Source organism: Solanum verrucosum, unplaced genomic scaffold, assembly GCF_900185275.1.
Source record: "Solanum verrucosum unplaced genomic scaffold, falcon-dt-bn FXZP01000235.1, whole genome shotgun sequence".
In the NCBI taxonomy this organism is placed as follows: Eukaryota; Viridiplantae; Streptophyta; class Magnoliopsida; order Solanales; family Solanaceae; genus Solanum; species Solanum verrucosum.
The window spans coordinates 333,686-347,667 of NW_026019948.1; the positions used below are offsets into that span (position 1 = coordinate 333,686).

The 13,982-nt window shown below is 29.5% G+C and overlaps 1 protein-coding gene and 1 pseudogene across 1 annotated transcript; one reads left to right on the forward strand and one right to left on the reverse strand.

The window, feature by feature from the left end:
- Window positions 1-1,597: 1,597 nt before the first annotated feature.
- On the reverse strand, window positions 1,598-3,167 carry LOC125811511 (UDP-glycosyltransferase 79B6-like). The gene is given in 2 exon segments (XM_049491019.1): window positions 1,598-2,503; window positions 2,598-3,167. Coding segments are annotated over 2 exon segments (1,476 nt in total).
- Window positions 3,168-7,333: 4,166 nt separating this feature from the next.
- LOC125812012 (serine carboxypeptidase-like 13) lies at window positions 7,334-13,879 on the forward strand (annotated as a pseudogene).
- The last annotated feature ends 103 nt before the right edge of the window (window positions 13,880-13,982 follow it).

The window sequence follows — 13,982 nt, forward strand, 5'->3', positions numbered from 1 at the left end:
CATTCCACGGTTGAGTATTTTTGATATGATAAGAGATATTTTTTATCCTTTTCCATAGTAAAAATATACCAAACTTAATTTTAGATCTAAACTTGTACATTTCTTTGAGTGTTCAGAACTCAGAAGTGTATATAGAGGTAAAAAAAGTTCTTTTTCCTTTTTATAAAAAAGAAAAAGTCTAAATTCGAGGGAAAGGTGTATAACTCCTATACACGACATGAAAACATCCGATAAATGCAAGTTACTTTACTAGATACATGGTTTTTGAGTTTATAAATTCTGAATTTTAAAACATGACAACAATTGGTTGGGGATGAATAATTCATACATATTAAATAAATTTCTTAACAAAAATGCACTGGATTATGCAAACCCCGTAACTTCAACCTAAGATCCACCCCTGCTAATCATCTAGGTCTTTTCAACTAGAAGCCCATGCAATTCTTTAATGAAGTTATCAATGTAGTTACTCATGAAGGTAGGACTCGAAAGAAGTTCCTTCCATTTCATATGAGTCTCTTTCACAAGAAAACCGATTTGGCTATCTTTATCCATAACACATTTCACAGCCTTGCACAAATTCTCCTTTGTAAACAAATCATTTTCATCCTTCTCCACTTCTACACCAACCTTAAGGTGTTGTTCCATCAGCCTAGCAGTAAAAATCAACTTGTTGGGTGATTAATCTCCAAATTTAACATCCTTAATTACAATTATGAATTTTCAATTAAAACTAATCATTAAGTTAGTTGATAATACTTAATCATTTTTCTAATAGCGTATCATTGTAGTTAGACGAGATCTTACTCCAACAAAATGACTTATGCAACCGTGAAGGTATGAAATTAATTGTAGAAATAAGTTACATGAAAATTAAGAAATAATTAATTTATATCAATTTAGTCAGATTGAGTTATATTTAAAGAGCTTTATTTTTATTTTATATTTGTATTAACTTTGCATTTATTTATTTTTCTTTAACAGGGATCAGGACACACAGACAAACCTGAAGAATGTTTTGTTATGTTAAAAAGATGGATAAATCACTATCCTTTATAAATAGTCCTCAATTTCATCTATATATCTTCTCTCTATTTTATTTTACTGAAAATAATCTTTTCTTAACTTTACCAACTTTAGATGTTTGTGAACAAAATCTTTCCCTATTCTGATTTTACATGTCATTTGGAAGAGGGGCTGAAGATGGGATTAAAATCTTGTAATGCAGCTAATGGATTAAACTCTTCTATGCTAATAAAATGTTGAGCGTATTTGTAGACCAAAAGAAAGACATAATATTTTTGACCCTTTTTCCTGTAGTTAAAATATACCATACTTAACTTTAGATGTAAACTTATACACTTCTTTGAGTGCCCAGTGGTGCATTTAGCCTAAAAATGTTATGTTAAAAAAAACTCTAAATTTGAGAGGAAGTGTATAACCCTCAACACGGCATGTAAACATCTGATAAATGCAAGTTACATCACTAGATAGACAGTTTGAGTTTATAAATTCTGAATTGGTTGGGATGGATTAATCATTCATATTAAGTAGATTTCTTAACACAATACACTGAATTCTGCCAACCTTTTGACTTTTAGGTCTTTTCAACTAGAAGTTCATGCAAGTCTTGAATGAAGTTATCAATGTAGTTACTCATGAAGCCAGGACTTGAAAGAAGTTCCTTCCATTTCTTATGATTCTCTTTCACAAGACAACCGATTTGGCTATCTTTATCCATCACACATTTCAGAGCCTTGCACAAATTCTCTTTAGTAAACAAATCATTTTCGTCTTTCTCCACTTCTACACCAACCTTAAGTTCTTTTTCCATCAGCCTAGCATTAAAAATGTGATCAATAGGCCTTGGCAAAAGTACCAATTGACAATCACACAGTGCCAAAGACTCCCACATCGACCCATAACCACAGTGAGTTACGAAACAACCAACTGATTTGTGTCTTAAAATCTCCAATTGTGGCACCCAACAATCAAGAATCAAGCCCTTTTCTTGAACCCTTTCTTTGAATCCCTCTGGCAAGGCTTCTTCTACTGAATTTGTCCCTTGAGGTGGCTTAACAACTAAAAGAAATGGTAACTCAGTCAGTTCAAAGCCTAAAACAAGTTCTTGAAACTGTTCCTTTTTAAGAATCAATTGGCTCCCAAATGCACAGAACACTACTGATCCTGGCTTGAATTTCTCGAGCCAATTTGATAATCCGTGTTCTTCTAAAGGCTCCTTTTTTGACTCAGAAATGACAGGTCCTGTGTAAAGGACTGGCTTTTCAAATTGTGTTGCTATGTAGTCACAAAAGGCTCCTTCAATCTCTCTACATGATTTCATAGCTATTGCGTTGCATCGTGTCAATCCCGTCTTCAATCGTTCATACATTGTTACGCCCTTACCATATTCATGAAATAGAAATGATAACAACTTAGCTTCACATTCGTGCAACACCACAGTAGTAGAAGGGTAACCTGGAGATGCACCAATTGACCACATCTTAAGAATGCATAATGACACTATATGATTAAAGAATACCTAGTTACTATTATTATTGACTAGTAGATAACTGTATCTGAAAATTTGTAATCACAAACATTTATTTATTATAAAAGAAACATGAAATTCAGGAATAAGGGTGACCTGGTGGTGGCTTTACTAGCTCAGCTGCAGTTGATGCCATAAAAATAGCCTTGTCCGGTGATCGAATGAATGATATACATGCTACAGCAGGGCAAAAAACAGTGTAAAACAGAGTCTTGATACCCCCAATTTCTCGTGCTAAATCAGGAATCCAATAAGCAAAATCAAAGAAAACGAAATGGGGTTTTAGATTTTGAAGAAAAGATTTGATTTCATCATACAATTCATCAAAAGCTGTTGCTAATAGACTCTCCAATGATCTATGAACATCAGCTGTAGTCTCTGCTCCATATGGAAGGCCATCAACATGAGGTATTGTCAGTTTATGCAATTTGATGAGATTTGGATAAAGATTGAGTTTTTGAAGTCTAATTTCTGCATTTTTTGGCAACAAGAATGAGATTTTGTGACCTCTTTTTGCAAGTTCATTTGACAGATTCATATATGGGATCAAGTGCCCAAAAGCAAGCCATGGGAACATCACTATTTCCAGCTTTGACTCTTCTGTAGAATCTGTCATCTTTTTTTCCTAAATTCGCCTTTGATGAATTGCTTTCAATTTATCCTACGGGAGGTTGAGATATATTCATAAACTAGACGGTGGACACCCGTGCTAGCACCGGCCCAACATTGTAAATATAAATTAATTTGACTTGATACAGAATTAAAGAAAGAAAAGAATTTTTTTGAAACTTATAGTCTAAAATAAGTGATAGATATTTGTATTACTGTAAATCATTTCATTAAAGTAAAATGATTATTTTAAAGTGAAATTGTTACTTAATATAAAATTATTTTATTTTATTGAACTGACTAAAAATGAAAATAAATTATATAAACTTAGACAAAGAGAATAACATTTGTCATTATCTTTTGTTTAGATGGATATTAAAATGAGTGAAGAAATTGATGTACTCCCTCCGTCCCATTTTATGTGACACTATTTCCTTTTTGGTCAGTCCCAAAAAGAATGTCACATTTCCTTATATGGTAAGTTTATAAAGGTACAATTCCTTTTTTATCTTTGTTGGTCTCACTTAATCTTAAAATAATACTTCAATACATTTATGAGGAGAGAGAAAAAAGAGTCTACTTTTTAAAGGGCAATTTAGTAAACATTTCAAAGTCTTCATTTATTTCTTAAACTCCGTGCCCGATCAAATATTGCCACATAAAATGGGACGGAGGGAGTATTAACTTTGTCTTGGTCCGAAATGAGAGAGTAGGAATAGATACATGTTTCATTCATGTGATATTTACAACATTAACTACGTCCACAAATTCAAATCAAATAATCACATCATGAAATGTCAAAACTACCCTTAGTTTGAATTGAAAGGCCAAGACACAGCCATGTTGATACCACTTCTTTAACTTATGCTTCTATAACATTAGAATTTCAATCAAATACAGTATAATTTTAAGCGAATTTTACACAAATTTGATATTGCTAAGAACTAATTACATCTTATCCCCATTCTTTTGCAAATTACAAAAATTTCTTAAATTTGCTGGAATCTGGATACATCCCAAAATGTCCCAATACATTGTGTCCCGGCTTCGGATACATCCTTCAATATCCTGATACATCGCATCTCGATTTCGAATACATCATAGCGTTAGTGATGTATCTGACTGACACATCATGTAAAGTAATGTATCCGAGAATAGGAGAGAGTATAGATTTTTGTAATTTTTTCAAATAGTAGGAAATTTTAGAACATATGATAAAATAAGCTGTGTATTTAATTAATTTTTCCTAATTTGGGATAATAGGAGAAGGGTCAAAGATATTGAGCAACTTTGCTAGTTTTATCTTCATTTACAAACTTGTCACTCGTATCCTTAATTTGATGGAAAGCCTCGAATCAGCCCAAAATACCCATTTTTCTTAAAAACAAGTAATTTTCAAATTAAAACTTCCGACCTTTTATCAATCTTAACCAAATAAATTAAACCCATTGCTAAAGTTTGAGCTCATCAATGTCTTGGGCAGATCCATAAGATATATATCTCTCTACTTCTCTTGCTAGCTATCTTGATAGTGAATTCCTTTCTCTTTCAGAATTAAGTTTAATATTCTATCTTATTTCGTTATTGATAGCAGGTCGATAGTTGTTATCTTTTTCAAGATTTTAATCTCTTTATTGTAGCCTTATTAACAAATACGTACGAGTAGCACTTTACTAATATAATAGAAAGTCAAGTTAGTGTTATGGTGCAGCGGAAGGCCCCCTCTCCTTACAGTCAAATGGCTGAACGCCCCTCGAATCAGCCCCTACCATTAGTCTTCTATTTCACACATTTAACCAGCTTGCGTGACCCACTAGCTCAACAAAATTACTTCTGCGGGACCAGAGGATACCTAAAATATTAAATTGAAGTAGTGTGGTTATATTTTATCCACGTAGAGAAAAGTACGTGCAACAAATAAAACAATCTAGTACTCTCATCATTTTATATAATTTGATTATTTATTTAAATTTTCTATCAGCTTTAAAAAAAGTAAAGATTAAATTAAATTCTTATGTAATATTTTAATTTATGATATAGTTTTTGCTATTTAAAATTTAAATTATCTTTAAAGTTAGATTTGGATTAAATTAATTCATGAATGTTTCAAAATTATACGATAAGTTACAATTTCTTCTTATGTTTATATGGTAAAAGATACATTTTGAGATATTTATAAAAATGTTTACTTAATTTAAATTCCAAAAAAAAAGTGAAGAAAGAAAAATGTATTGGGTCTCTTAAAGATACAAGAATTCTACGGACCAAAACAAAAGGTTTAGGCTACATTTGGGACCACAAAATTAAATGAATCGTTTACAAAAGCTTTAGGTTGTATTTGGACATTTAATTTTGTATCAGGATTTGAAATTATAATTTCGAATTAATATTTGAATATGTGATTTGAAGTTACGATTTTAAATTTTAAATTCTTTAAAAAGTATAATTTTAGATTGGATTAAAATCTTGAAATGCAGCTAATGGATTAATTCTTCTATGCTAATGAAATGTTGAATGTGTTTGTACTTTGTAGACCAAAAGAGGGAATATTTTGATATATTTATAAAAACAAATTACATAATTTATATTTCGAGAAGTTAAAAGTATCACATAAATTGAAAGAAAATGAGACTCCGAAGATTAAAGTAATCTTACCGGTAAAAATAAAAGGTATTTTCTTTGTCTTAATTTATGTGACATAGTTTGAATTTTGAGAGTCAAACAATTTAAGTTTAACCGTGAATTTGGGCATTAATCTTCCATTTTTCTAAAATAAAATTTATATATTTGAAATAAAATGTTTAGGATCAGAAAATTAAATGAGTCTGGGTGGCGGAGTCAGAATTTAAATTAAATGAATCGTGGGTGACGAAGCAGAATTTTCATTAAGGGGTGTCAATGGTTATACTAAAAAGAAAGAAATATGAGACTAGCAAGGCTACACACAACCTCAAGGAATTTTTGCAACCACTTAATCACTAAACTAAATCTTCATCTTGTGTCGAGACGTTTCAATATATATATATATATATATATATATATATATATATATATATATATAAATGTGAACTCTATATACAATGTAATTTTTCGGCAAAGGGGTGTCACTTGACACCCCTTGGACAAGGCTGACTCCACCCCTGCCGTCATTGTTTATTCTCCAAAAAAAGAAGTTCATGACATGTTGGCCTTCTACCTCCACACAACATTGCTCTGTCAGGCTTTCGCCCATTGCAGAAAATTCCCCAACCTCCTGTAGGAGTCTGGGTCATGTCTCAATTCTAGTGTGGCTAATCATCCTCTCGGACTAGCTAAAGAGCAGAGAATTTTGATAGTTTTTACAATTTGTGAGATATTCATGCTTATGTTCAAATAAAATTTGTATTTCAAATCAGTCTAATTTCATATCGCTTGTGCAAACGGATCATAGGATATTCTACCCCAGATACATACATGTGAATCCACTTGGATACGGTGTACCTAGAACAAGTTTCGCCTAATTTTAACTTTACATATCTCGAGATACATGCATCTGGACTCACCACTAGTAAGATTTATAATATTAGAAACTAAATTAGCCCCTTCCATTGAATTAAAATTAGAATTTCTTTTTGCAAGTTCATTTCATCTTATTTGTCATACCAAGATATTGATAGCATATTAGTAGTTGCTTAGTCTTTTTCGAGAATTTAAGCTCATTATTGTTGCCACATTAACAAATACGTACGAATCCTCTTGCGTATAGGACCACTGATTCACCAAAATTACTTCTGCGGATACCTAAAATTGTTGTTATAATTTGTCCACATAGAGAAATATACACACAACACACAAAACATATATACTTTCTTCAATTCAATTTAATTATTTCATTATAATTTTGTATGAAATTTTAACAAGTTAAACGTAAAATAATTTTTTATGTAATATATGATATAGTCTTTGCTTTTCAAAAGTTAAATTTAATCATTCTAAATTACATATCTAAATATTCATATCAATCTAATTTTATATTGATGGCATTATCTATCCAGAGTGCGACGGGCTCGTAGAATTTTCTTCCCTTGGACCTTCTGGTTCAGCAAAATTTAAAAGAGGTCCCTTGGCTCCTTATCATCAATATATAATGCATAGTAATTTATCAGTAAAAAAACGAGTATCAATAACACTTAGCAACAATGGAAAAGTTGTTGTTGAAACTGCCAGTTTTGTTGCTATTTCTTCTTCTTCTTCTTCAACAACAACAACAAGCTGCTTCGCATTCTACTGTTGAGTATCTTCCCGGTTTGCAGGGCCGCCTCCCGTTCCCTCTACAGACCGGGTGAGCATAACACTATGTGATTTATATAAATTATACTTTATTTATTTATTTGAGAACGAGAAGAATCTAAAAACTATGTTTTTTTTTGGTAATATTGGAGGCGAAGTTTGAATTTTTAAATTTTAGAATAACTACATTAGATATAAATAATCAAGGTGGAGATGATTTGTAAGGAGTTTGGTGGTAATGGTTGATTAGTAAAAGTGATTTTATGTCATTTCATTTACTACTCCTTCTACTCCTATTTTATTTTATTTATATGACTGTAATTAATTATTATAATTAAATAGGTATGTTGGAGTTGGTAAAGATGAGGAGTTGCAACTTTTCTACTATTTTTTGGAATCAGAATCCGAGCCTACTACCGATCCTCTTTTGATTTGGCTATCAGGTGGGCCCGGTTGCTCTGCTGCCACTGCCATTGTTAATGGGATAGGTACATCTTCTTATTTTATTTAATTTGTTTGCCTGATTTTGATATTATCAATTTTATAGTCTTAAAAGAAAAGAGGATAATTGAAATTTCATAGACACATCTTAATTTAAGTACAATTTTATTACTCGAATCCATTTTTTTTGTAAGTTTGTACACATTTTTTACTTACGTAACATCCAAACATCTCTCACGCACCTCAACTGCATGGAGTCATGGAGTGTGCCACGTAAACCAAAAGGTGTATAAAATTACAAAAAAATGAATTTGGGAGTAATAGGACATTAGTTTAGTTAAGATGTGTCTCTGAGATTTAGGTCATTCAAATCCAATATAGTACCTATGGGTACATAAGAAATGTATTGAATCGATTATTTTTAATGAATAGATCCGATCGCAACTTTGAATATAAAATACAAAAGAATCAAATAAGAAAGAATACTCTGAATCATAGAACTATGATAAAATATACGATCAACCAATATTTATCGAATTTGAAAAAGAGTCAGAAGAAATGGTTCGAGCCTCTTATTTTGATTTGTCGAACCGAGAGATCCATAAAACGAGATCCTGATGCATACAGATACAAATGGTCCAATGGGAGCAAGAGTTTCCAGGAACATTTGAAATAATCTAAGGGGATACTTATGCCTTATCCCAAAGAATTTGACATATTATTAAAAACTAATGATTGTCACAACTATTTACCCATACTACATTTATTAATTGATGTATACATTTTAGAAATAATTAATTAGTGCTAAGAATATATATATATATATATATATATATATATATATATATATATATATATATTCCAAAATAAGAATAATAAATTTTCTTGTTTAGGACCACTCCGTTTTGTGGAACAAGTCTACAATGGGAGTATGCCCTCGTTCGTACTAAACCCACACGCATGGACCAAGGTAATTATTTATTACTTTTTTCAATATTGTTTTGACCAAAAAAATTTGTTATAATTATATACTACATAATTAAAAAATAGTCACACATATATATCATTCGATTATCGATTTTCAGATAGCAAATGTAATATTCTTAGATCAACCAATAAACACAGGATTTTCATATGTAACAAATGAAGCTGCATATAAGCAAACTGATGTACAAGCATTTGACTATGTCTATGAATTCCTAAGAAGGGTAGGTACACAATTTCTGAAATTTTTCATTATAAACTAAAATTGAAATCATGTTTACTTAACCATGAATTAATTATTTCAGTGGCTCGGTGATCATCCAGAATACATCTCAAATCCATTTTACATGTCTGGAAACTCATATGCTGGCAAGATGATACCAGTTGTAGCCCAATTGATATCAAATGGTAAGGTTCATGTATACTATCGATAAAAATATTACATACGTATCCAAAATTATATAATGTATATCTAGAAAATTATACTTATAGATCAAAAACTACGTTTATAACATATAATAATCTTAAAGAAATTATTCTTTGATTTTGCAAATGCAGGAAATACAGCAGGCAAAGAGCCATTTGTTAATCTTCAGGTTAATAGTTCTCTAATTAGAATTTGTTATCTAATAATTAATTACCATCATCAAGTAATATGTTTTTTTTTTAAAAAATTTTTTAGGGATATTTAATTGGCAGTCCTGGAACATTTCGTCCTCAAGAAGACAATTATCAAATACTTTTTAGCTATGGCATGGGACTTATATCTGATGAACTCTATAAGGTTAAGTCATAATTAATTTGTTTTAATTACTTTCTACATTATATATAATTAGGTTTAAAAATTGACATGTCAATTTAACTTGAATATTGATTTTTCTTAACAGTCATTAGAGAAGAATTGTGGAGGAGAATATACAAAAATAGATCCCAACAATAAAGGATGTGCAAATGACTTTCGAATTTTCAAGCAGGTTATAACTTATAAGTATTGTTTTACAGTATTAACGATTCGATTGATGTAGTTTAACAAGGTTATTTGTTAGTATTTTAATGTCAGTAAATTAACATATAGTTATGCAGTTGGTAAAAAACATTAATGGGGAACACATATTAGAGCCCTTTTGCAAATATGATTATCTTCAAGGCCCATATCAAATATCTGGTGAAAGAAGATTACTTGATGATAAACTCATCTCCTTGCAACATCAAGACAAGTGTGCTGTAAGTTCTTTATAATAATAATAATAATAATAATTTTTGTGGGTCTTTGATTTTCGTCGTTGAGAGATTTTAATATCTATAGTATGTCAGAAACGACAATTGGGGCGGTTAGACTTATATTTTGATATGCTCCCCGCATATATATAGATGTTCTACCTATAATGTCCGATGATAAAGAAATACTACTAAAATAAAAAAAAAATAATAATAAAAAATAATATCAAATAATATCACAAATGGTTATTCAACTCTAGATAGTTCGTTTAGAAAGTCACATAACTTTGTTTAACACAATTAAGTGACTTTAGATTATAAAATAAAATTGAGTCTCCCAGTATATATATAAACGTTCAACCTACAATGTCTGATGATAAAGAAATACTACTAAAACAAAAGGAAGAAAAAAACGAAAATATATATTTGATAATATCACAGATGGTTATTTAACTCTAGATAAATAATTTATAAAGTCACTTAACTTTATTTTATACAATTAAGTGACTTTAGATTATTAAACAAAATGAGTGATTTTCTAAAAAAAAATACCATCATCCGAAATTATCTCCTGAAAATTTTGAAAAAAGAAGAAGACAGATAAAAATGAAGAAAATAATCCATAATGGACGGGACTTTATCCTTATACAAAACATAATTTATTATTTTGAAATTCATAAAAAAATTTAAGGGAAAATTGTGTGAAATAACAAATTATTAATTTAAATTAAATGATATAGTCATAATTTATTTTAGGGAAAAGGGTCAAATATGCCCCTACACAATTCGAAAAGGTCTAGATATACCCCCGTTTAAAGTTTGGCTCACTCATGCCCTCGCCGTCCAACTTTTCGTCTAGATATACCCTTATGGGCGTTAGTTGGCATGCTGGAAATATTCAGCTCATTTTACATTTCTTTAAATTCCTAATGAAATTGCCACGTCATTTTTACATTACCACGTGACATTTATATTAAAGGAAAAAGAGTCAAATATACCTCTAAACTATTCGAAAAGGTCTAGATATACCCCCTTTTAAATAAACTATCCGACCCGTTTTCAACAATTTTTTAAATTTTTTTATTTTTTTCGGTAAATCCCAAAAATGATTAATTGACTAATCAAAAATTGGAAAAATATGAAAAAATTAAATTAAATTAACGCCAAAAATTCACAAATAAATATAGTAACCTTAAATTCAATAATTTCAACAATTTTTTTAAATTTTTATTTTTTTCGATAAATCCAGAAAATGAGTAATTGATTAATAAAAAGTATGAAAAATATAACCTAAAAATTCAGCATAAAGTCATTTTCATATTTTTCATATTTTTTATTAATCAATTTCACATTTTCGGGATTTATCTAAAAAAATAAAAATTAAAAAAAATTATTGAAATTGTTGAATTTAAGGTTACTATATTTATTTGTGAATTTTTGGCGTTAATTTTATATATATTTTTTTCATATTTTTGCCATTTTTTATTAGTCAATTACTCATTTTCGGGATTTACCGAAAAAATAAAAATAATTTTTTTTTTGTTGAAAACGGGTTGGGTAGTTTATTTAAAAGGGGGTATACTTTTCGAATAGTTTAGGGGTATATTTGACCCTTTTCCCTTAAATATAAATGTCACGTGGTAATGTAAAAATGACGTGGCAATTTCATTTGGCATTTAAAAAAATGTAAAATGAGTTGGATATTTCCAGCAGGCCAACTAACGCCCACAAGGGCATATCTACACGAAAAGTTGGACGATGAGGGTATGAGTGAGCCAAACTTTAAACGGGGTATATCTAGACCTTTTCGAATAGTTTAGGGGTTTATTTGACCCTTTTCCCTTTATTTTATTTGTAATTCGCAGCAAACATCCCACTTTTTTGCCATCTGATTTGGTATACAATAGCCATTTTCGATATACAATTACTCATTCTGTATACAAATGTATAAAATGTATAAAATGTGTTTGTGTTTGTAAAAAGCGAGAGAAAAGTGTATTACAAATACATATATTTTCGTCATATACACTTATAATTATACAAATACAGATCTTATTATACAAATTACAATATATAAATGAATTTATACAAAACTGAACAATTTGTATAAAATTGGATGTATCTAGCGAATTGTACAAATCAAAAGCTCCATAGCAAACATAAAATTTGCTATGGAGCGCAATTATACAAACTATAGATATAAACATATAAATATAATTTATATGTTTGCTATATATGAAAGTTACTTTTTTTAAAATACATTACTGTTGTATATAATTTAAATGAATAAATAAAATACTACTAATCGTAGAAACTTATTCTCAATTACTTCAGTCTGATTGGCGCAAGCATATGAAGTATTGGGCTAATGACCCGAAAGTTCAAGAAGCCCTTCATATTCGAAAGGTAAGTGGTTTACAATATATATATATATATATATATATATATATATATATATATATCATATAATTATTTTCTCCATTCATTTTTACTTATTCAATATTAATTTGACACACTTCTTAAATATCAATAAATAAAATAACAATTTTACTATATCACTTAGTTACTCGTTATTTTACTCTTCACAGGGAAGCATAGGAAGCTGGGTACAATGTAACAAAATTTCAAAGTGTAGGCTCTCCTCCCAACTACACTCTCACAGTCGATAATGTTGTACCATATCATGCAAATTTAAGCACTAAAGGTTATCGATCACTTATATACAGGTAATTAGTACTCAATATTGTTACGTTTGTGTCTATGCAAATTTTATATACTTGGCATGAGATTAAAGTTATTGCATGATATATGAATAACACGAAGTAAATGGAAGTTTCATCATGAAAATTATTGTTTATTTTGTTTGAAACTTTTAAAGTTAGAATTGTATTTGATCATACTTTTTGCAAATAATGTTTATAATTTGAATGTATTTTTTCTAATATAATAAAAGTGGTAACACGGTTTTGAGTATTTTCTAGATTCGAAATACAAATTCAAGTTGTATTTGAAATTTTCATGACGAAATACTAATTTCATAAAAAGTAAAGAGAATTTCTGAAAATAAATAAATAAATTTCATGATTAAGCGGGTCCTAAATCTCACCTAGTGCTACAAAACTAAAAAAAGATTATACTTAAAAAGATATGTGAGCCCCTGCGAAAATATACAGAAGAACTTTATTCATGTCATTATAATTTTATTTTTTGATGTATTTACAATAATTTCATGAATATAAAATGGAGGTTTTTTTTCTTCTCATGTTTAAACAGTGGCGATCATGATTATTCGGTACCTTTTCAATCCACACAAAAATGGATAAAGTCTCTAAACTACTCCATTGTTGATGATTGGCGTCCATGGAACGTAAATAATCAAGTTGCTGGGTAATTAATCTCCAGATTTAACATCCTTAATTACAATTATGAATTCTTAAAACTAATTATTATTATGTGAGTTGATAATGCTTAATCATTTTTCTAATATCGCATCCTTGTAGTTATACGAGATCTTACTCCAACAAAATGACTTTTGCAACAGTGAAGGTATGAAATTAATTGTAGAAATAATTTTCATGAAAATTGGAAAATAATTAATTTATCTCAATTTAGTCAGGTTGAGCTTTATTTAAAGAGACTTATTTTAACTTTATATTTGTATTTAACTTTATGTGTGTTTTTTTTTATAAAAAAAATAGGGATCGGGACACACAGCTTGTAGATACAAACCTGAAGAATGTTTTGGTATGTTCAAAAGATGGATAAATCATGATCCTCTATAAATAGTCCTCAATTTCATCTATATATATCTTCTCACTATTTTTATTTTCATGAAACAATCTTTTCTTTAACTCTTGGAAATCAATTTTACTGCCCACAATATCATTGAAAAGAATAATCATGTATTAAA